Raw genomic sequence first — 26786 nt, forward strand, 5'->3', positions numbered from 1 at the left:
TTCAACCACATCGGGTTACGACAAATTAATCGGGTACGACCAAAAGCTCCGTTTAACGTTGGTATCGGGTAGATTTCTACCAGGCCATAAACTCAACCCCTATTTAAGGGATTGAGTAACCACATTTTGAAGCTTTTTCACTATCTTAAAACACTTTCTCTCACTACTCTCTCTCTCTAAAACTCGAGTTTGATCCAAAAACACCCCTTTCAAGCTTCAAATTGGTAAGTAATCTATCCTAGCTTGTTTATCATGTAAATTCGTGTTTAAACCATCCAAATGCATCAAAAACAAGTGTTTACGGTTTGGGAACAGCTCCCAAAACCGTGAACACCCTTAAATGGGGTTTTGAAGCCCCAAAACCCTTCCAAATCACTTCTAGTTCTTAGTTATGACCTTTGGACATGCAGGAATGGACTTAGAACACCAAGATCTTACCATTTGGGGAGTAAACTTGAGTTTATGGCCCAAGAACATTCTTGGACCGTAAACACCCCTTCTTAGACCATAAACACCTCCAAAGGGTGTTAAAGTGCCCTTAACACCTTGTATGGCTTAGATTTGGGTCTAGAACTTTGTATGCTTAACCAACAACCACCAAAACACATGAGTCATAGTGAAACATGTGTTTACGGCAGTAAACTCATCAAGAACATCTTCATAAACCGTAAACTCCTTTCCAAGGTCAATTCAAGTCCCGATCACCTCCTAAGCCTTTGATTTAACTCTAGAACCTTCCCTTGTGCATTGTGAGACCATTTAGCATCCAAGAACACACCACCCATGAGTTTACGGCCATAAAATCATGGGGATATGGTCATTAGGCCGTAAAATCCTCAAAGAGTTTACTCTTGAAGAGCAAACTCCATAATTAGGCCTACACACCCTTAGATGCTACCCGGATCACTCCTAACACTTGAAATAAAGTGTTTTCGCGTCTTGGAGTGTATTGTCTTACTTAATTGGTAGTTCAAAGTCTAATAGATACAATTCTGTATCTCTTCATATTACATAGGAACCTTACGTGTTTTCAAGCCCCGAACTGACACTTAGCATCCCAATCGGCACATTTCTCGACTGGTGAGTTCATACCCTTACACTTTTTTCCGTGTTTTCAATGTTTTCAGGGGGGAATACAAGAAAAAGTACAATAATATCTTGTACTCAAACTTATTATTTCATTTGAAATGTTTCATATTTCGTATGCTTTTAACACTGGAATCCATATCAACCGACCGTGTAACTTGCAGAGTTAGTTTTCAAAACTGTTTGTGAAACCCGTTATAAAATGTTATATTTTATATTTCACAAATGATTTTCCACTTCTTTTTCTGTTAAAAGCATTAGCTTAGAACTTTCAATACGTCCTCAGTAACACTCCACAAAGATACAAGAGTGGAGGACCGCCTTTGTAGCTAGAATCTAAAACAGGATTTTTCCGCATTATTACTTGTAAATTTGTTATTTTCTTAAAAATTAGAGACACATCCTCTGAAACACTCCACAGAGATACGCGAGTGGAGAACCGCCCCTGTAACCAGAATCTCCTGGACGGAGAGCGTGACTTGAGTGTATAGATCTATACGGGATTGACTACCCCGCACCTGGCTGCTAGCTACAGTCGGACCGAAAGGTCCAAGGGTGAAAAAAGTCATAAAATGATATTGGACTTCTTATTGCCATATCTAGTCTATCGTATGGTTATGGAACTTGCAATTTAGATAACAGAGATTTACTTGTTGGTAATAATGAACCTAGTTTACTTCCTACTTATTAGTTTTATATACGTGTTAAAACTAATGCTCTTTACAAGGATAACCAGGTTTTCAGAATACTTCTCTTAACACTGCAAGTATGGTAGATACTTGTACACTTCATTCCGGATCGATAACCAACTTTTAAGGAAAATAAGGGTTTTTTCCTGGGATAACTTGACTTTCTTAATCAGGTTGTGTAACCAGTGGATAACTAGACTTTTCTTATAAGAAAATATGAGATTTTCTTGGATAGTACAACTTTTTCAGAAAACCAAAGGAAACTTGTTCTTTTACAGAAACCAACCGCTTATGAACTCACCAGCTTTATGCTGATATTTCTAAAACTGCTTGTATTCTCAGGTCAACGTTAGACAGGTATCCTGCAATCTTTTGGAGAAGACGGAGTATTTTTAGCAGTCTCGTCTTTACTTTCGTTCATTTTGGATGTATATGTTTATAATCATGTATAACTTTACTTTCAAACAAATGTAAATACTTCTATAAAATGTAATGGTTGTGTTTACTATGCTTACTATGTACATTGGTTGTGATACTACATGACGACCTCCGCCCCGGAACGTTTCCGCCATCGGTTTCAGGGTGTGACAGATTGGTATCAGAGCCCTTGTTTATACTGAACTAAGTATACCGAACCTTACATGGTATAAGGCTATAAACACTAAGGGGCCGAAGTGCTCTGAACTAAAAGTATACTTTAAAATATAAGTATTTTTCAAAAGTATACAAGTATACCTAACTGCCGGAATTCGTAACCTCGAGTAGAACAAAACATAAGTAATTGGGTGTTGTACGATGCGGTTAAACCTGGGCAGTTATGTAGTCGTGTCTAGGGTCAATGTAGTCTGATCAACTATATTCATTCGAGACACGGCCAACATATTCTTGGGAGTGACTGTGGTGTGCAGCATGCCTAAAACTTACCGAATACCCAAACAATGAGTCGTCGTCGCAGCGAAACATAAAATACTATGAGAGTATTTTACCCAAAAACCGAATATGTTGTATAAATTCATTCCGAGTGTTGCTACTCATTCCTTCTTTAGCGATAGTTTATCTGCTTTGATAACTCTTTCCTACTTATTGCTTATGGAACCCTATATCTGTCATAATGAGATATCTCTTGTTCCATATATGTTGATTCAATTTAGAGGACTTATTTCTGATCATTTTAGATCAAGATGCCTCCGAGGAAAAGACCTAGCTCAAAGAACAACAATCCTCCTCCACCACCACCTCCCTATCCATTTGACCCCGCCATGTACCAAGCAGTTGTTGCTGTTGCTGTGGCTGTCGCTATGTGACAAGTGAACCCCGGTGGTTCAGGCGGGTCAGGAGGTGGTACTCAGCCCCAAAACCAGGAAGGTAGCCAAGGACACCAGAAGGAGTGTTCCTACAAAGACTTTATGAACGCAAAACCCACACCCTTCAATGGCACTGGAGGTGTCATTACCCTAACTCGATGGTTCGAGAAAATTGAATCTATTTTCGAAATCTATGCCTGCTCTGAAACTGATAAGGTGAAATTCGCCGCCTGCACGTTCACCGATAAAGCCCTGACTCGGTGGAATAGCTGAGTAAAATCCTTAACTCTACCTGTAGCCAATGCTACGGGTTGGGAGGTCATGAAGGAGCTTCTGCTTGCGGAGTACTGCCCTCGGGGCGAAATGGAAAAGCTAGAGCATGAACTCTGGAACCTAAAGATGAAGGGTTCTGATATCGTTGCTTACACTTCCAGATTCGATGATTTGGCGCTACTCTATCCGGGAATGGTTACCACGGAGAGTAAAAAGATTGAGAGATTTATTTGGGGGGCTGACCTAACCAACTAAGGGGAACGTTTTAGCTGCGAAGCCGGATACCTACGACAGCGCCAAATGCTTAGCGCAAACCTTGATTGACCATAGTGATGACCTTGAGGAAGCAGCCACCTCTCCTGAGCCAACAAAGAGGAGTGGTGAGAAAAGAAAATTTTAGAAGAAAAAGAAGAGTCAGCCTTCTCAGGAGTCCTCGAAGAAGCAGCAAACGGTGGCAGTCCATGCTGCTACTGCCCATGCTGTTGTTTCTGTCGTCGGTTCCACAGCTCAAGCACCTACCAGTAGGTATTCTGGTACCCTTCCCCGATGCGATAAGTGTAACTTCCACCATAACCCCGACCCCTGCCGTGATCTGTCATGCTCCAACTGTGGTAAAAAGGGGCATACGATTCGATTCTGCAAAGCACCAACCCAGTCAACGAATCAATCTTCCGGAGCGGGTGTCGGTCAGGCCTGCTATGGTTGCAGGGAAGTCGGGCATTTCAAGAGAAACTGCCCCAAGGCAGCAACAACTGGTAACACCGGGAGAGTCCTAGCTATGGGACGAGAGGAGGCAGTCGCCGATCCCACCGTCGTCTCGGGTACGTTTCTTCTCGACAACTCTTATGCTAGTTTCCTTTTTGATTCTGGTGTTGAACGAAGTTTTGTTATCCATTCATTCAAACATCTCCTTAAGCATAATCCCCAACCATTAACCAAAACATTTACTGTCGAGATGGCTAACGGTGAGAAAGAGAACGCTAACGATATACTCATAGGCTGTACCCTTACCCTAAATGATCACTCTTTTCCCATTGACCTAATGCCAGTTTCCATAAAGAGCTTTGATGTTATCATTGGCATGGATTGGTTGAGTCCCAATCATGCTGATATCCTTTGTTATGACAAAGCTATCCGTCTCAACCTCCCCTCTGGCCAAACTCTTATGATCTACGGCGATAAACTTAGTTCCAATCTTCGCATCATTTCATGCATCAAAGCTCAAAAGCTTCTGCGAAAAGAGTGTCATGCATTCCTAGCCTATGTAATCAACGAGAAACAGGAGCTTAAAGAGCTCGAGAGCATCCCCGAAGTCTGCAACTTTCCTAATGTCTTTCCCGAAGAGCTCCCGGGAATTCCTCCTGAACGCCAAGTCGAGTTTCGCATCGACCTAATTCCTGGAGCTAATCCTATAGCCAAGTCTCCGTATCGCTTAGCTCAAGCAGAAATGCAGGAGTTATCTAGTCAGCTTAATGAGCTGCTCAGCAGAGGGTTCATCAGACCGAGCTCCTCACCCTGGGGAGCCCCGGTACTGTTCGTGAAGAAGAAAGATGGATCCTTTCGGATGTGTATAGACTACCGTGAGTTGAACAAATTGACTGTCAAGAACCGATATCCTCTTCCTCGAATAGACGACCTTTTCGATCAACTTCAGGGAGCCAGTTACTTCTCGAAGATAGACCTCAGATCAGGGTACCATCAGCTTCGAGTTCACGAGAATGATGTTTCCAAGACATCATTCAGGACTCGATATGGGCACTACGAGTTCGTAGTGATGCCCTTCGGTCTAACCAATGCACCGACTGTGTTCATGGACCTAATGAACCGGGTGTGTCACTCCTTTCTGAACAAGTTCGTCATCGTGTTCATTGACTACATACTTGTCTACTCCAGAAGCGAGGAAGATCACAAACAACACTTGAGGTTAGTGTTGGAAACCCTTAGAACGGAGAAGCTGTACGCGAAATTCTCCAAGTGCGAGTTCTGGATTCGAAAGGTAGCTTTCCTTGGTCACGTGGTAAGCGAGGAGGGTATACACGTGGACCCGTCTAAAATCAAGGCGATAGAGAATTGGTCGACACCGAAGACAGCCACAGAAATCCGTCAATTCTTGGGTCTCACCGGCTATTATCGTAGATTCATCCAGAATTTTTCCAGAATCACCAAACCCCTGACCACTCTGACACAGAAAGGTGTACCCTTTTGTTGGAGTGAGAAGCAAGACACTGCATATCATACGTTGAAGCAAGCCTTGTGCAGCGCACCTATCCTGTCCCCGCCCGAAGGGACGGAGGACTTCGTTGTTTACTGCGATGCGTCCAATCAGGGTTTAGGCTGTGTGCTTATGCAGAGAGGAAAAGTTATCGCTTATGCCTCGAGAAAGCTGAAGGTACACAAAGTTAACTACACGACTCATGACTTGGAGTTAGGAGCATTGGTCTTCGCAATGAAGATATGGAGACATTATTTTTACGGAACTAAGTGCATGATCTTCACTAACCATAAAAGCTTGTAGCACATCTTCAATCAGAAAGACTTAAACATGAGGCAACGGCGATGGGTAGAGCTGCTCAGTGATTACGAGTGCGAAATCCGCTATCATCCTGGTAAGGCCAATGTGGTAGCATATGCCCTCAGCCGAAATGAGAGTTCAAGCCGCAAGGTGAAGACACTGACAATGACCATCCATTCCCACTTATCCACACAAATCCGGGAAGCCCAGTTGGAAGCCCTCAAACCAGAAAACATGTCGAGCATAGCCTTGAGGGGAATGGATAAAAAACTTGAGATTAGAGGTGACGGAGTCTACTGTTTCATGGATTGAATCTGGACCCCAAAGTTCGGGGGTTTCAGGGAAGTAGTCATGGATGAATCTCACAAGACCAGATACTCTGTTCACCCAGGTTTGGACAAGATGTACCTGGATCTCAAGAAACAATATTAGTGGCCAAACATGAAAGCCGAGATCGCTACCTTCGTGGGCAAGTGTCTGACTTGCGCCAAGGTAAAATTCGAGAATCAGAAGCCCTCGAGTCTGCTCCAGCAGCCCGAGATACCTAAATGGAAATGGGAGATGATCACCATGGATTTCATCACCAAGTTACCCAAATCTCCGAGTGGGTACGATACCATTTGGGTAATTGTCGACCGTTTGACAAAACCCGCTCACTTCATTCCGATCAAAGAATCATTCAAGATGGAAAGACTCACACGAGTCTACATCCAAGAGATAGTCTGACTGCACGGTGTACCTATGTCCATTATCTCCGATCGAGATAGCAGGTTTACCTCAAGATTTTGGCAATCCCTTTAGAAAGCTCTTGGAACTAAGCTGGATATGAGTACAACTTATCATCCTCAGACAGATGGACAGAGTGAGAGAACTATCCAGACCCTAGAAGACATGCTGCGAGCATGTGTCATCGATTTCGGAAAGTCACGGGACACTCATTTACCCTTGATCGAGTTCTCGCATAACAACAGTTACCATACCAGTATCAAGGCTGCCCCGTTCGAAGCCCTCTACGGTCGCAAGTGCAGATCCCCGCTGTGCTGGGCCGAGGTAGGGGACACGCAGCTAGCCAAGAGTCGAGTCCCCAACAGTTCTCTCACTGGACCTGAAATCATCCACGAAACCACAGAGAAGATCATTCAAATCCGAGAACGACTGAAAGCTTCACGAGACCGAAAAAAGAGTTACGCCGATAAACGACAGAAACCTTTGGAATTCCAGGTTGGAGATCGTGTCCTGTTGAAGGTCTCGCCCTGGAAAGGCATGATACGCTTTGGAAAGAGTGGAAAACTTAACCCGAGGTACATAGGACCTTTCGAGATCCTCGCTAGGATCGGTCCTGTAGCCTATAAACTCCGACTACCTCAAGAACTTAGCAACATCCATCCTCTTTTCCACATCTCAAATCCTAAAAAGTGTCTATCCGATTAAACCCTCGTGATCCCTCTTGATGAGATCGAGATCAATGAAAACCTGAACTTCGTGGAAGATCCCATCGAAATCATGGATCAAGAGATCAAACGTATGAAGCAAAGTCGCATCCCGATAGTGAAGGTTCGCTGGAATACCAAGCAGGTACCCGAATTCACATGGGAGCGCGAAGACTCAATGAAACAGAAATATCCGCATCTCTTTCCGCATGATTTGTATCTTAATTTTTAAATTTCGGGATGAAATTCCCTCTAACGAGGGGATAATGTGACAACCCGTAATTTATTCCGTCACTGTAACCCGTTCCCGTTAATAAAATCGTTTGTATTTCCAATTTTTCTGTTAACTTTTGGGTTAAGTTAATTAAATTGAGAACTTTATTATAATCTCGTGAGTGTCCAAACCCATTTGAAACACGTTAAAACTGATGGGTTTTATACAAACAATCATATGTGTGCATGCAACGCTAGAGTTGGATCTATGTTTTCACTATTAGTTATACAACTTTATGAACACAAAAAGAAACCTGGCATGCTACTATTATTTTTGAAATTCATATATAAAAATAGAATACATACCTTTTGTTGTTATATAGCAATAACAACTAGTTCCTTGAATTTCCTTAGCTCTTGAAAGCAAGTACCACAAGTGTAGTACCTCTAATGGCTCACAAACACACTAGGTGAAAGGATGAATATGGGAGAGAGGAGAGAAGGGTATCTTGTCCTAGATTTCGTCCCTTTTAGGGTTTCCCAAGGCTTGGACGAAATCTTAGTGCCTTAGGGTGCTATTTATACTTAAGGCTAACTAGGGTTTCAAGGTGTAAACCCTAATCCCTTAGCTTAGGGCCTAAGTAAGTCCATGGACTCCTTTCCTTAAGCCCTTGGACAAAAATTCCTAGATCCTTCTAGGATTTTCATTCAAGCCTTAATAAAGGTGATCCAATGGCCCAAAGCCTCAACTATTGAATAATTACAAAATAGCCCCTGCACTTTGAGTCAGTTCCTTTAATCCCAAAATTAATTCTAAATTAATTTGTGATTAAATACTAATTAATAATATAATTCCAAATTAATATATTATTCATATAATATATTAACAAATCATATTTATACCCTAATTTATTATTCTTAACAGTAAACCAACCTCTCTCCTCAACAATCATCCTGTCTAGTCACCAGTGTGAAGGCAACCCAAAAGGACCATGCACAATCGGGTCAAGTACATACCAAAATAGTTATGGACTTAGACACTAATCCAAAAGTCTCCCACTTGGATAAGTCTAATAACTATTCTGCGTATAACCTCAGATCCTGATTAGCAATCGTAGCTTTCAAAAGCCGCTGTCAACTCTGATCTTATCAGAAGCATGCCCTTTAGATAAGGGATTCCTCCATTCTAGATATCGTATAGACTGAGACATGGATTTAAATCATTCTCTCTGTCTATGTGTTGTTTCCCGATTTCCAATTTACGACGACTGGCAACAGACTACAATTGAACACATCAAATTAGTCCCGGCTTGGCTAAGCGCTTAAGTGTCATCACTAAATAATTCAGGGGCCCATAGATATCGCTTTCATCCTACTTTGGATAAAAGGAACAAATAAACTTTGATTCAATGCTTGCTTGCACTCACTTACCGAATCACACACAACAATATGTTTTATAACACCAAGTTACTGGTGCGTTTAGGTATTATCAATGTGTAACCGACTCGCAAGATACAACTCACACATCTTGGTTTTAAAAATATAAGATATTATCGTCTCACCAATCACTCGTGATAAAATCCATGAAGTGATCCAAGTAAGCGTGGGTTTAATCCAATGCTCAAATCATATTCATAAGTACTCATGAACGTTGCAACAAACATTTGCTATGTCTAATACACTTTAGACAATCTACAAACCAATTCGTGACAGTCTTCATTCATACCTACTTCCAACATATGAACGATTGTAGACCATTCGAATAATTTGATTATTCTGAAATAATTAATTATTCAGGAAGTCAAAACATGCAAAGTGAAACACAAGACTAATACTAATCCTATATGGTCCCAAACCTTTGAGTAGAAATAAAACACCTTTTATTTATCACCATATCGATTACTCATTATTTGTTGTTTCGGTTAATTAACTTATTACTTGAATTATTACTACAATTGTCCCATGCTCTTAGCATCCACACAATGTTTACTTATGGTCCTTACTTTGTGAAACAGATCAAATGAACATATTTCCAATCATACTCATTTCACAACTCCCAATTCTTATCATAAGTATAAGAATATCAAATTCTTGTCACTTATAGAATATGCTAGATTCTAACATTTTATGCAATGATCCTTTCGTAAAGCCATAACTCAAAATCATCAAGACTTGGCCAATCTCTATCAGAAACAATTCTATAGATATGATGTCTCTCACTCAAAGTACATTCCTTTGAACATCCTTCTTGCGTAAAAGTTTCTAATCTACACATAGATTCTCAATATTCAACTCCCAATATGGAAACATTTCCATATTTGCCATATGACAACTCATTATTAATAGAATCTTATTTATTCATAATAATGTCGATATGGTCCATCCAATACCATACTTCCAACTACTCACAAGCAACCAATCTTCAGCGAACTTTGGATCGTCTTTTGATAGTTGTTTAATTATTTTAGTCAAAACCGATTCTTGTCCTTTTTCCCTCTTAATGCGCTAGACATTTGGAAAATTTTAGAATGTTCAAATATTATAGCATTTGCAATCGATCCTATACCCGAAGCGTACGGGACACGATGCATAATGTCTTACATAAAGATGTGATACTTTATCAATCTTCTACCATAATATTTTATGTGTCACGTTCTCACAATTCAAACTATGAAGAGGGATACCGTAATCATAATCGAAATTTAAGAACATACTATGTATCCTTTGACTAAATTTATTAAAATTTCTCAATCTAAGCTTTAGAATTTGAAACGAAGTAGAATATTCTCTCCCTTAATTATAGCAAAACAACTTTTCAACCCTTACGACTTTGCAAAGTATAACTCTTGTTTTCTATAATTAATATTGCTAACTTGCAATACTTGCCTTAATAATCATACAAGCATAACACTTATGCTCCAACTATCATGATGATTATTATCATATAAGCATAACACTTATGCTCCCACTAGCTTTGACATGTTTTAGAAAACAACTGAACTTCCAGAAAACAATACTTATTGAATTTCTGAACTTCATATTTCTAATACCTAATGCTTTGATAATCCATTATCCAAGCTTCTTAAACTTATACACCTTTGCCTTAGATAGCTCATATGTGTGTCTAAACAATTCATACTAATTGCCAAATCTCACAATTCGAATCATAGAAAGGGATACCGTAACCATAATCGAATTCGAGAATACAGTTTTTTTACAATCACTATCTTCTTAAAATCTCTCTTAGTGAAAGCATTTCCTCACAGTCATTTTCTAGAACGAGGGAAGTTTATGACACTTAGATTTTATGGTGTATGTGTTCCTATCCATGTGAATTTGCCAAAACCAAAGTTTGTGACAAATCTAAACTCATATGGACCGAACTCTCTTAATCTTGATTTCTTGCCTTATGGTAACACGAGTACCCACCATGTGTTCCAAGTAGTTAAGCAACTCATCCTTTCCTATCAATGTACTTTTCATTGATCAAGTTGCTTGCCTTTTATGCGTTCAAATGAGAACTCATAGAACTCACATGCATAATTAACTCAACTGGAACGGAACAGAAACAAGATAGTGTCAACACGATAGGTTGTGAACCTCAAGTTGTGTGCTAGTGATGATCGATAAGGTTTATTCTTGATTAGTTCTTGAACATTTCAAGACCATTAGGACTCCCACTGACTCCTTGGCATATAAGATTCTCTTGTCAATAAACATTTCTCAACAAACAAATATTCAAGAGTTAGTGTAGCTTTTATCAAGACGAAACACTTCACAAAATTGGTCCTAGTTGGTCTTTGTCTTATCCAAGACATCACAACTTTGCACATTTGATGAATGTTATAAACCTTCTTAAGACTTGTCACTCAATGTCACAATCTTAACTCTAAGACTTGTTTTTGGAACAAAGTATGATTGACTTCTTGATTTAACCATTTCTTCAATTCTTGATTCCTCTTCTCAGACATACAATTGTACTAAGACTCATTTAGAGGATCAATTGAGATATGGTTCTTAATCATTATGACCTATCATAAAACATAATAAAAGGTACTCTCCCTTCTTTCTTAGAATAGAGAAACTTTTATCTTTCTTCCTACTTGATTCTTCTTATCCGTTCTACTATTTATTGAAGCTCTTTCAATCAACTCAGAATTACACTTAATCTTATAAGTATAATCATATTTACTAAACCTCTAGTAAATCATGACGAATATCTTTGTCACTCTTGTGGTGGATTTGATCAACACACAACTTTGTGTACTCGATGTCCTAGTCCTTCACTTGACATTTTGTCAACGAATTAGTCTAATTTCCAAATATAAAATTTCTCATTCATCATGCAACCAAGCTGCATGATTCCAAGTCTCTGTTCAATTGAAACTTGGGCGATGAGAAACTCTCCCTATTTGGTAAATTCTTGACATTTCCACAAATAATATAATCCATTATTGCTGTTAACTGAAACATTCAAACATCAATTTTTTCATACACGCCATTGCAAGGATAAATAAATAATATAAAATCAAAATTTATTTTATTGCGGAAAAATTTGTCCTTACAATGCAAATCAATTGAAAACTATGTTAATACATATTTCATAGAAATCTATTCTAACTCCAAGTAGTAGCTCAAAATTCTAATCTTCAAGCAATGCAATCGAAATCCATTTCTTCACGATTAGATTCAGCTCACTTCTTCCCTTAAGCTTCCTCTCTTTTCTTCGATCCTTCAAAACATCAAAATGTAATCTTATCACATCATGTATTAAGAATCTAGAATAAGAACCTAAAAGAGTTAGTTAATGGATTTTACCTGAAGTAGAGTCATACGTCTTGACTCTCCCATCTCTTAGATCTCTCAGGTAAATAGGGCAGCTTCGTCTCCAATGCCCTTTCTTTTGGCAATAAAAGCAAATGGACTCTTTTGGAATGGCACATGGAGCTATCTCGGAGTTTACCTTTTCTGGATTTCCAATGTCACCATTTTCAATGTCCATTGTAGTTTGGGAGTTTGATTCACCAGACAAATTTGCTTGACCAGCACGCCAAATCATTGTTGATTCAGCAGCTATAAGCAAATATGTGAGATCAATGAGGGTCACGTCATGATCCATCATATAGTACTCTCTAACGAACTCACTATATGATTCAGGAAGTGACAGAAGAACCCAATCAACAGCCAACTCACCTGAAATCTCGACACCCAACATCCTTAACCTATTAATGTGTGACTTCATCTCTAAGACGTGTGCACACACAAGTTTCCCATCTTTGTGTTTACTTGCCAAAAGGGCTTGAGTGATCTTGAACTTTTCAAGCCTTCGTACTTGTGGGTTAGGGAGAATAATTTGAAGGAGGTGGAGGAAGGGAAGCATGATCTCGTGTTCCTCGATCGAATCGTGGAATATCATCTTCATGTGGAAAGCTTGTTCCACGGGATTTGGGAAGACCATAGTTGTCATACTTTGACATCTACAAAATGGGAGAAAATATCAAGTTAGTTGATTGATTGAGTCCTTAATAAATCACCCAAATGAGATATTAAGGCTAGGACCCAACACAATATTCCACAACTTGGGAGATGGATGTCGTAACCCAAATTGCAGAACATTTGAAGGTAAGTGAATGACGATTCACTAATATCCACCATGAAAAAAGAAAAAAAAAATTAGGTTTTAAATGTATTGAAAAATTCCTAGATCCTTTGAGATTCATTGAACTTTTCAACGGCATGTTTAAATCTCGATATGCCCCTCGATTTGTGACTGGGATGCCGACACAAAACAGGGTGTGAATAACCATGCAAACTTACATGGTGCCCCTAATGTTACAGTCACCTATTCGATGTGCCGGTTAACCACACATGCTCCACCGAACTATGACAAACATTGAGTCACCCTTTGCTACCTTTGCTTAGAACCATTTAGTGTGCTGGTTAACCACACGCACTCCACTAACGTCTTCGCAAGGGCACAAAGTGTAATTTAATGGAATTGCATCAATTCACTTTTGCCAAAAGTAACTAAGATTGAGAATTTTGTAAAAACATTTAGTTACTTTATACTTCATTATACTTTAAATGGAATGGGTTTGACCTATCCTACCCGTTCGGCTAACGACCCTCCACCAATCAAGGAAGCGGTGGGTGAGAGTGGACACCCATTAAACGACCATTTTATAGGCCATAACCTTATACCCCCCTTATAGACCGGCTTCGTGAATGAGGCCTACTAACGGTAAGACTAGCATTTAAGTTATACATATATAATATTAGACTTTTAATGTTGTACATAGTATAAGGGTGTATTTTACACTTTTAAAATACTAGGTGGTTTAATTTTATAAATTACACTTTTAATTTAATTAAATATAAACCATATCATTATGGATTTATTAACTCTTTTTTAATTATACACTTAATTAAATTAATAAAACCATAAGGGTGTAATTTGAACTTTTCAAAATTAGGGTTTTAGAATTTAGACTTTTTCAAAATTAAACCTTTTAATCAAACAATTTAAATTCCAAAACTTGAGGGCAAGTTTTGAAACTTTTCAAAACATAAGCAAGAACATTCTAGATCAAATTACAAATAATAATAATTAACCAATTAATTAGTAATTATCTAAATATGACCTAATTCAATATCTTGCAAGATAATCTATCAAATAATTTAAATAAATAAAGTTTATCACATAAGGAAATGATTATCTATTTAATTTGACAATTATCTTTTATTTTGGTAAGGATATCTTTTAAATTAAACAATTAATTTAATCTAATCCCTTAAATCCCATAGATTTCGAAATTATGGGATGGGATAAATCAAAATCTTTAATTATAAAATTTAAACATTTAAAGGATAATTACAAGATATGGCATTATCCAAATCCCTAAAATTTAGGATCTAACCTTGGGAAGGAGGCAATTTCGAAATCCAAGGTTTGGATAACCCTAGATTTCAAAATCTTGGAGGCTAAGGAAAGGGTTTAAAACCCTATCAAAAAATCGCCAACTAGGGTTGCAAAACCCTAATTGCGAAAATTACCAATCCCTAGGGTTTACTAGCAATAAACCCTAATTTGTCAAGTTCATATATTTGAATAAAGCTAATTGAAAATAAAAACCAATGTCTCTGATACCACTGATGGGTTTTATACAAACAATCATATGTGTGCATGCAACCCTTGAGTTGGATCTATGTTTTCACTATTAGTTATACAACTTTATGAACACAAAAAGAAACCTGGCATGCTACTATTATTTTCGAAATTCATATATAAAAATAGAATACATACCTTTTGTTGTTATATAGCAATAACAACTAGTTCCTTGAATTTCCTTAGCTCTTGAAAGCAAGTACCACAAGTGTAGTACCTCTAATGGCTCACAAACACAATAGGTGAAAGGATGAATATGGGAGAGAGGGGAGAAGGGTATCTTGTCCTAGATTTCGTCCCTTTTAGGGTTTCCCAAGGCTTGGACGAAATCTTAGTGCCTTAGGGTGCTATTTATACTTAAGGCTAACTAGGGTTTCAAGGTGTAAACCCTAATCCCTTAGCTTAGGGCCTAAGCAAGTCCATGGACTCCTTTCCTTAAGCCCTTGGACGAAAACTCATAGATCCTTCTAGGATTTTCGTTTAAGCCTTAATAAAGGTGATCCAATGGCCCAAAGCCTCAACTATTGAATAATTACAAAATAGCCCCTGCACTTTGAGTCAGTTCCTTTAATCCCAAAATTAATTCTAAATTAATTTCCGATTAAATACTAATTAATAATATGATTCCAAACTAATATATATTATTCATACAATATATTAACAAATCATATTTATACCCTAATTTATTATTCTTAACAATAAACCAGCCTCTCTCCTCAACAATCATCCTGTTCAGTCACCAGTGTGAAAACAACCCAAAAGGACCATGCACAATCGGGTCAAGTACATACCAAAATAGTTATGGACTTAGACACTAATCCAACAAAAACATCCTAAATTTTAATTAGATTTTTTTTTTAGTTTTAACCACGTCGGGCTACGACAAATTAATCAGGTACGACCAAAAGCTCCGTTAACGTCGGTATCGGGTAGATTTCCACCGGGCCATAAACTCGACCCCTATATAAGGGATTCAGTGACCACATTGAAGCTTTTTCACTCTCTTAAAACACTTTCTTTCACTACTCTCTCTCTCTCTCTCTCTCTAAAACTCGAGTTTGATCCAAAAACACCCATTTCAAGCTTCAAATTGGTAAGTAATCTATCATAGCTTGTTTCTAAGCTTGTTTATCATGCAAATTCGTGTTTAAAACATCCAAATGCATCAAAAACAAGTGTTTATGGTTTGGGAACACCTCCCAAAACCATGAACACCCTTAAATGGGGTTTTGAAGCCCTAAAACCCTTCCAAATCACTTCTAGTGCTTAGTTATGACCTTTGGACTTGCAGGAATGGACTTAGAAAACCAAAATCTTACCATTTGGGGAGTAAACTTGAGTTTACGGCCCCAGAACATTCTTGGACCGTAAAAACTCCTTCTTAGACCATAAACACCTCCAAAGGGTGTTAAAGTGCCCTTAACACCTTGTATGGCTTAGATTTGGGTCTAGAACTTTGTATGCTTAACCAACAACCACCAAAACACATGAATCATAGGCAACCATGTGTTTACGGTGGTAAACTCAGCAAGAACATCTTTATAAACCGTAAACTCCTTTCCAAGGTCAATTCAAGTCCCGATCACTTCCTAAGCCTTTGATCCAACCCTAGAACCTTCCCTTGTGCATTGTGAGACCATTTAGCATCCAAGAACACACCACCCATGGTTTACGGCCGTAAACTCATGGGGATATGGTCATTAGGCCGTAAACTCCTCAAAGAGTTTACTCTTGAAGAGTAAACTCCATAATTAGGCCCTACACACCCTTAGATGCTACCCGGATCACTCCTAACACTTGAAATAAAGTGTTTTCGCGTCTTGGAGTGTATTGTCTTACTTAATTGGTAGTTCAAAGTCTAATTAGATACAATTATATATCTCTTCATATTACATAGGAACTTCGCGTGTTTTCAAGCCCCGAACTGACACTTAGCATCCCAATCGACACATTTCTCGTCTGGTGAGTTCATACCCCTACACCTTTTTCCGTGTTTTCAATGTTTTCAGGGGGAATACAAGAAAACGTACAATAATATCTTGTACTCAAACTTATTATTTCATTTGAAATGTTTTATATTTCGTATGCTTTTAACACTGAAATCCATATCAACCAACCGTGTAACTTTCAGAGTTAGTTTTCAAAACTGTTTGTGAAACCCGTTATAAAATGTTATATTTTATATTTCACAAATGATTTTCCACTTCTTTTTCTGTTAAAAGCATTAGCTTAGAACTTTCGATACGTCCTCAGTAACACTCCACAGAGATACGCGAGTGGAGGACCGCCTTTGTAGCTAGAATCTAAAACAGGATTTTTCCGCATTATTACTTGTAAATTTGTTATTTTCTTAAAAAAATTAGAGACACGTCCTCTGAAGCACTCCACAGAGATACGCGAGTGGAGGACCGCCCTTGTAACCAGAATCTCCTGGACGGAGAGCGTGACTTGAGTGTATAGATCTATACAGGATTGACTACCCTGCACCAGGATGCTAGCTACAGTCGGACCGAAAGGTCCAAGGGTGACAAAAGTCATAAAATGATATTGGACTTCTTATTGCCATATCTAGTCTATCGTATGGTTATGGAACTTGCAATTTAGATAACAGAGATTTACTTGTTGGTAATAATGAACCTAGTTTACTTCCTACTTATTAGTTTTATATACGTGTTAAAACTAATGCTCTTTACAAGGATAACCAGGTTTTCAGAATACTTCTCTTAGCACTTCAAGTATGGTAGATACTTGTACCCTTCATTCCGGATCGATAACCAACTTTTAAGGAAAATAAGGGTTTTTACCTAGGATAACTTGACTTTCTGAATCAGGTTGTGTAACCAGTGGATAACTAGACTTTTCTTATAAGAAAATATGGGATTTTCTTGGATAGTACAACTTTTCAGAAAACCAAAGGAAACTTGTTCTTTTAAAGAAACTAACCGCTTATGAACTCACCAACTTTATGCTGATATTTCTAAAACTGCTTTTATTCTCAGGTCAACGTTAGACAGGTATCCCGCAATCTTTTGGAGAAGACGGAGTATTTTTAGCAGTCTCGTCTTTACTTTCGTTCATTTTGGATGTATATATCTATAATCATGTATAACTTTACTTTCAAACAAATGTAAATACTTCTATGAAATGTAATGGTTGTGTTATTATGCTTACTATGTACATTGGTTGTGATACTACATGACGTCCTCCGCCCCGGAACGTTTCCGCCATCGGTTTCGGGGTGTGACACTCGGTACTCAGACATCACTTCGTTACTCTCAACACAATTTTCCTCAGACAAAACCTAATATCATTACCACTAGATTTTAGTCTAATATTTACCAAGACTAATTAATAGTTTGGTTATTATTACTATGATATAAGCATTAAACAATACTTATATAACTCATAATAATAGCCCAAGTACTTATTATAAGGTCCTAATAACCTTACTATATTGAAAAATAAGCTATACTAAAGATAGGGTAGGCATAGCTCACTTATAGCGAGTTTTCTCGAAAACCGGGCTTCACTGGAGCAGCGTTCTCGAGCCGAAAGGCTCTTTTGTCGGGACTCCGAGAGCCTAGGGGCTTCCTTTGGGTGCTAGGGGGTTTACCTAGGCTTTTAGGGGGGGGGGTTAGGGAGCTTAGAGAGAGAGAGAGAGAGAGAGAGTCTAGAGAGAGAAAGTTGAAGGGGAGAGGTGTGGGAAATGAGAGAACCCGACACCTCTATTTATAGGGTGAAATCCTGATGGACTCATCGAGTCGGTTCACGGATTCGCCAAGTCGGTGCCACGTGTCATCACCTGATGGCTTTTCTTGGGGACAAAGCCTTGGCCCATATTCAGGCACGTCACCCCTTTTGCAACAGCACCCTGCCGGCTTCTAAACCCCGTAACTTTTGCATACGAGCTCCATTTTTGACGTTCGTTTTTTCCACGCATAGGTAAAAACAAGATCTACAACTTTCATTTAGACTCCGTCGGCTAATTCTCGACCGATCTTAAATTTAACAATAGGAGGAAATTAAACTGTTAAATGACCGCGAAGAATTCGTAACTCCATCATAAGGACTCCGTTTGATCTGTCTTTATATCATTGAGTTCCTATTAATTAGATCTTCAACTCTCATTTTGGTCGCGTAGGCCAAAAACCGCTCGAACTAAAATTCGAGTTTCGGGCCTTGCACTACTATGCCAAATCTTAGAAAAATCATAACTTCCTTATACGAAGTCAGATTTGGGTTTTCTTTTTCTGTATGTTCTCGGTTTAACATATACTACAACTTTTGTTTAGATCACTAAGGCTAAATAGTCCTCTATCATAAATTCACTATTTACGTCTCCCGGTGCCGTGCCGGTTTTGCCGAAAAACTTCGACGGACCATAACTTCTTCGTTATAACTCGGATTTCGGCGTTCTTTATATGTACAAAACCCTTGAGATATATTCTACAACTTGGTTAAAATTATTTATTCTAAATAATATTTTGTCGAAAAGTCGTTTTTGACCCCTATTATCTCTAAATTGACTAGCCTGGATCTATGGGCGTTACACCCAGGACCCACCCACTGAGATACGTATGGGCCCCACCCACACTCGCATAATGGGCCCCACCCACTGAGATACGGGCGCCGCCCACACTCACATAACATAAATACACATGCCATAATCACATAAGTAAATAGCATACAGACTAGCCTTCGGGCCCCGCCCGACATCGGGTTATACCCGATAATCATAAAAACACATACAATTCTACAGGTTATTACAACAAGCAGTATACTCGATACCAGAACACAGATCTAACAGATCATTACAATATAACAACATACTCGATACTAGAACACAGATCTAACAGATCATTATAGTATAGGAGCATACACTTGTTTGGGTGATATGGATTTACAAAATTGACCGCCTATAGAACAACAAGGTGCATAACTACCTTGATTTAGCAATTAAGGCCAAATGCTTAGTTTTTTTATTTTTATTTTATTTTTTTATTTTTTTATTTTTAGGGTAAAGCTTATAGCAATGAATGGATCACTCTTAGCTCAACTACGTAATTTCCTGATAAGGGAATGTGCTATCTTCATGTACCCCAAATGTCATGCTAGCTTTTATCTAGCTTTAATAAATTTTTGTTCAAAAAAATATTATAACAAGTTATTTCAGCTTTATATATTATATATACACGAAGATTTTATCATATGGTGAGAAGTCGTTGAACTATGTAAGAGGTTAACAATGTGATTTTTTTTATTTTTTTTATTATTTATTTATTTATTTTATTTTTTATTATTATCAATACAAAAACCAGCATACAAGCTATAAGTAATTTTATAATGAAATGAAAGATTTGATAAATCTTGGATGAAATATCAACTTGATCATTTCTTTATAAGTAACAAGTTGCTACTATATTTTGAACCAACAAAATAACTTAGGACCTTCATGAAGATAAACATTAAATTGCGTCAAATAAAATTTGAACCCCAAACGAGACAATTAAATAATTAGTTTGAACTAACCTAATAGTAATTTCTTTCCTGTTACGGTTCTTAATTTACCAATATGAACTTGATTAATATATATATGTTTGTATATTTAATAGTTACATAATAGATCTAAAATATATTTTATATGAATTTTTTTACGGATCTTTGAAATGTTTGGTTTTTTGTTTTCATATTTGGTTGTGAGTAGGGAATATCTTAGAGCGGTTATGAAATCAAGTGATTTGATAGGATTACAAGTACTTGTAAGTAATTCGGTAACAAGAAACCAAAAACTTTCCTTTTTTGAGAATAAGATACACTCACAGGTGAGATCTAGATAGTAATTAACAAATTTAGAAAAAAAATCTAATGATCTCCGATAAATATGGGATATACTATTGGTTCATCATACGTATCAACAGCATTGCAGATATTTAATCATATAAGTATCTAAAAAACCATATATTTTCCTTAAATAATCATCTTCCTATTTGCATTACAACGTCTGCTCAACTCCAAAACTAACACTTCCGACGTGTATAAATATAGCCACGCAAGGGCTAATTAATCATTGATCATATCCGACTTCACATTCTACTTCTTATAGAGATTTCATTGAAAGTCTTAAATTCAAAGCAATGGGAAATCTCTTGGCACCGGATGCAAAAGGAAGAAACAAGCGTGCCCGTTCTGCTCGTATGGCATATGAGGATGATGATAATGATGAATATTATCTACTGGCCGGGGAGGATGAGGTTGAGAATGATGCTGATAGAGAATATTATCGAAAGAAGATCATGGAATTATATGAAGAAAAGATGAAGAAGTTTGCTCGAGAAGATGCCTTAGCCGAGCAAATTAAGTGTGAAGAAAGAAAAACGTTGTGCAAACGTCCCACGAAGAAGATAAAGATGCAGTAACCTAAACCTACTACACAGATTGCGAGCAACCAGGTAACCCAGCAGTTGAAACAGTTCATCACCAATAATGAGATGAACGGATTTGAAAGGAAAAAGCGGAAAAGTACTCCAACAGTAGAGAGGAACAAAAAGGTGGAGATTGTGAAGAACCATATAACCCAGGAGTTGGAAGAGTTCATTACGAATGAGCTGGAGGGGACAGAAGCGAAGGTGGTGATCCAGAAAACCTTGTTCTCAAGTGATCTGAGAAAAAACCAGAACAGGTTGAGTATGCCCATGAAACAACTGAAACCGGATGAGTTCTTGAGGAAAAATGAGAAAGAAGATTTTGAGAATGGAATGGAATTGGAGGTGGGATTGTTGGGGCCAAGATTAGAGATGCATGCGAATCCGATGATGTTGAAGATGTGGCATATGAAGAAGACCAAAAACTACGTCCTCAAAACCAACTGGAACGAGTTTGTGATGGCGAATGAAAAGGATTTCAAGAATAAGGAGAACACAGAGATTCAGGTTTGGTCGTTTCGCAGAAAGGAGAAGCTATGCTTTGCAATTACATTTTTGGAGAAAGATGTTGAAGGTCAAAACGACGCCACTTAATCACACACCATTAGATCAGTTCTCTATTCTTTTTCATTTAACTCTTTATTCTTGTGTATATTCAAATTTTGCTGCATTACATAGTGTTCCTGACGATTATTAAAGTTTTGACAATTTCTTATTTTGGTTTCAAGCTATTCAACGATCAAAATTTACTAATATATGCAGTTTTAAATTGAGGTTAATTTGTTTATTAAATACTAATTGATAATAAGTTCAATATGTATAATAATTTGATAAAATTGACGATGATAAGTTTTGTCAAATAATAGTTAGAAAAATAATATACTTTGATGCATTAAGACTTCAAAGAATGGCTAGCAGTCATGGGCGGATCTAAAAATTTTGTTGGTTGGGAGCTCTAGTGATAATATATAGATGGTTGGTTCCGATCTAAATATCGGGTCAAGTTTAATCATGATTAAATTATGTTGATATAGTTAAGAAGAATATATTTATAAAAGACCTACTAAACTTCAACATCAGTTCTTTATTTATGAAAGTGTCTCTAGGTTGGGTATGTAGACCGAAACAAATAACCATACTATGGTCTATGAATATTTTTTTTTATTTATTTATCTATTGAAACAATCATTTAATATTTGGGTCTAATACAAAATTGAAGACTTAAAATTAAAAAACCCCACAATCTACCAACATGTAGGTTGTGAATATCTCTCGAGGAGTAATGTAGATGGCCTTCGAACTTTTACGCCGTACATTGCATTTGCTTTAACTTATTCCTTAACCATTAAGGGCCTTTAAATGATTTACTAACTAATCCCAAATTAGCATGTTAAATTTTATGGGTGAGTATGATACGATTTTTAGCAGAAATCAAACCGTAAACCATAAATTCGGTTATTCTAACCACAAAAAACAAATTTTATGGTTATTTTAGCAGTGCAACTTTTTGTTTTTTATATACTACGGTTTCATATGATTGCGATTATTTTTTTACCGCATATATTTGGTGTGATTATTTTATAGTTTTTCTTGGTAAGACTATATTTTTTATGTAGTTACTGACCGAAAGTAAATAAACTTAATTAGAATGAATAATGGAAAGCAAGAATTATATATAAGAAAATAAATGAAATATAAAAGTTTCACCTAAATAACCAGCGTCTTATTTTGGAAACCTGGAAATTTCATGTCAAAGAATAATAAACATATTAGTTAAAATATGTAGTTGAGACAATAGAAAATATAATGCACTTAAGATTCATCTGCTTTATAGATAACAAACTAAATATGTCTTAATTATATTATAACCGTATTTTTCATTCATTATTAGGATGCTATAATTTTTTTCCAACAAATCAAGAAGTATATCTACAAGAACCAAAAATTATGAATATATACAACGATAGTCCCTTGGTAATTACAACGACCCTCATGTTCCTGAGAACTCATTAGTTTATCTGATTATGCATTCACACCTCCAAACTCATTTTAAAGTTACGTATTTAATGATGAATTTGTGACATCCCCAAGTTTCACGGCCAGAAAAAACCAATTTTTGTTTATGCTTTATAAAAATCAGAGTACTCTTTTAATAAAAATGTTACGGAATTTGTACCTAGAAAATACATGATAAATACTTTATCAAAGCATTTCCGAAGAAATGTATTTTATTCATTTAGAACATTTGGGATGTCGTCGTCAATACTGAAACATAAGCATAAACAGACCTTACATTTATTTACACTAGTGATCTACATCTCCTTTAAATCTCTTAGTGTAAAGTAACTTTGTATCGACACCTATGATACAAATAAACTAAGTGGGTCAGGTTGGGAAACCTGGTGAGTAGATAGGGTTTTCAACCCACAATAATATAATTATTATGTTTAAATATTAAACAATCAACCCAATTACCCATCCCCATTATCTCCTTTACTCTTAAGGATCTATCCTAAGAATTAGCTATTCCTCGTTCATTTATTCCGAACGACCATCCTAAGGAATTGGCACGAAATCCATCGCTGCATATGACACAGTAGTCAATGATATTTATTAGGCGCAACTACCAATATTATCATTTAGGCGCATCTGCCAGGATTATGACATTCTCTATTAGGCACAGCTGCCAATATTATGCTTTAGGCGTAATTGCAAAGATTATGTTGTATCTATTAGGCACAGCTGCCAATATTATCCATTAGACGCAGCTGCCAGGATATTTAGATTACAATTGGTGAAGACGTAAATAAAAAATACATAAAGGTTATGGTGCAGCTGCCAATATTCATTTATATCATCTTTCATGTCTCATTATTTATCAACCCACGTTCTACCAAACATATTCGTAGATATAAAATACATATACATTATAAATCATTTAAATCATGTATAAAATGTGCATCTAACATAGATATACGGAACACAATTAATATGCACACATAGCATGTAATTTATATTAAATACTTCATATCTTTGTGTAAGATGAAAGTGATTATACACTCACCTTAGTAGTGTGAGTTGATAGAATCTAACTAGAAACGGTCGGCGGTTCATGATCGTCGGGGTCGGAACGCAGAATGGCCTCAGCAAACGAGAGAGAGAGAGAGAGAAAAAAAGGAATTGGTGTAAGAAAAGCAAGGGCTGAACTTGCTATTTATAGGGTGTTATGGGCCCATTCACATCGTGAACATGATAGGTTCACATTGTGAACTTCCATGAGTCATCATGTAGCTTTAACATGTGTTTTCTAGCCCCGATTAGTGTCCTTGACACGTTTCACGTCGTCAATCTCATGTTCAGGTCGTGGACTTGAGGCAGCTAGGGTTTCAGCCACGTGTCATGCCCTCAGATAGCTACATCTTCGGAAGGCCATAACTTTTGCATACGAATTTCGTTTTTGACGTTCTTTATATCGACGCATATGTGGAGACGTACTCTAGAACTTTCTTTTAGGTCACAAAGGCTAAAAAATATTTGTCATAAACTCACTTTTTATGATTCCTGGTGTCGTGTCGGTTTTGTCGCGAAATTTCGACAGGTCATAACTTCTTTGTTATAATTCGGATTTCAGTGTTCCTTATATGTACGAAAACCTTGTGATATATACTACAAATTAGTTAAGATTCTTTATTCTAAATAATCCTCTATCAAAAGTCTTTTTTGACGCTTATCGTCTCTAAATTGACTAGCTCGAATCTGCGAGCACTATAATTATCTCCCCCTTAGGATGATTATGTCTCGGAATCATTAACGAAACAGGGCTTTTATAATGATTCCATACGTTATCTTTCCATCATAGGTAATAACCGTAGCTTCTATGTTCCTTCGAGTCAATATCTAAGTCTTTGACGTCTTGATTGCAGGCGGTGGTCAATCTTGCACCCGCTCTTTATCCTATATTGGACTTTCAATCATAACCTTCGAGTTACAAAATGAATACTTACTTGAGACTCCTTCTTCTTCTTCAACAATCTAATCTTAAGAGAATTTCTTGACTTCGATTATCATAACAGACCGATGGGTCATGTTCTAATGACCACTCATCGTATGATGCAACGCTTGGACTCAGGTCTCTTAGAGTCAAATTCTATAATGGAATATATCTTTCTTCATGTTCTAATGTGATATAATCACATTTTAGCATGTAGCATTTCTAGATATAGGCTTTTTACTTAAACAATGGTTGCGATACTTCTATTGATCGCTTCGATTATCTTTCACTTCAATCTCCTGGCTTAAGTCGGATGTTACATCTATCTTGGTTCTCTGAACCATGTGACATACTCTTCTTTGTCGGACTCGATTTGATATGACCACTAGTCGGAATAATAATCAACTTCTTAGTCATCACCGAAATGATGGGAACGACATACTTGAATAAAACAGAATCAATTACTAGCTTCTTGGTAACCTTGTACCTTGTGACTTTCTCTGATCCAAGTGCGAGTCCTGTGCTTTCGGTAGTATAGGCCTCTACTAACATTCACACCTACTCATACTCATACCAAGTATTGTCTCACAGTCCCCAAGTTCTTATTTCCTAAAATCACAAAACATTTTAACATATACAAATATGTCCAAATAATCTTAAAAATTTCCCTAGACTCTACTAGGACTTCTTGTATGCATATATTCAACATAATTGTGCTTGAACTCGGTTGGTGATGGAAACGCCAGACGATAAGACAATTTCGGGAATTACACCAATCGTTCTATCATCTCACCAATCAAATGTGTACATTCAGATGTACCGTACTCCTCTATACGTACTGTTATTTTATTATACGTATTCTAAAGGCAAAATACCATTCTTACGATATCTTCCGATATGTATCATTCATTATCATAAGCCTTCTCATATCCTCCATTTACTCAGTTTACTATGCGTCTTCACCATGATGTTCTGCACACCAAAGTTGACGTTCGGTGTACCGAGACGAGAATTTAGAAAGCTTTATTTACGATAGATGTATAAATCTCCTTATTACTCCGAAAAGTTTCATGCCAGTTCTAATATCATAATTAAACGTTTAGAATCCCGAGCACATAAAATTTCTAGATCCGGTCGGCAACAAACCATAGATCCAATCAAATAGTGGCATATAAGACATATAATGCTATAACATAAATCATTTAACACATAAAAGCAATTTAGGCATCTAATCCTAAAGTAAGCTAGTGCTTGTGTCAATTCAGGTGTACTACCTAAAATATATTAGACACTCATCTCACAATCATCGCTTAGCATTCTAAGTTTAAGTCTAGAAATCCTAAAAATTCCTAGTTCGCTTAAACTAATGCTTTGATACCAACTGTGACATCCCCAAGTTTTACGGCCAGAAAAGACTGATTTTTGTTTATGCTTTATAAAAATCAGAGTACCTTTTTAATAAAAATGTTGCGGAATTTGTTCCTAGAAAATACAAGATAAATACTTTATCAAAGCATTTCCGAAGAAATGTATTTTATTCATTTAAAACATTTGGGATGTCGTCGTCAATACTGAAACACAAGCATAAATAGGCCTTACATTTATTTACACTAGTGATCTACATCTCCTTTAAATCTCTTAGTGTAAAGTAGCTTCGTATCGACACCTGTGATACAAATAAACTGAGTGGGTCAGGTTGGG

At 37.1% G+C, this 26786-nt stretch overlaps 1 protein-coding gene across 1 annotated transcript; it reads left to right on the plus strand.

Moving 5' to 3' along the window:
• The first annotated feature begins 21160 nt into the window (after positions 1 to 21160).
• LOC111896479 (putative B3 domain-containing protein At3g24850) lies at positions 21161 to 21688 on the plus strand. The gene has a single exon (XM_023892468.1). The coding sequence runs from the start codon at positions 21161 to 21163 to the stop codon at positions 21686 to 21688; it is 528 nt and encodes a 175-aa protein (XP_023748236.1).
• Positions 21689 to 26786: the final 5098 nt, after the last annotated feature.

This window comes from Lactuca sativa, chromosome 4 (genome assembly GCF_002870075.4).
Source record: "Lactuca sativa cultivar Salinas chromosome 4, Lsat_Salinas_v11, whole genome shotgun sequence".
Lineage (NCBI taxonomy): Eukaryota > Viridiplantae > Streptophyta > Magnoliopsida > Asterales > Asteraceae > Lactuca > Lactuca sativa.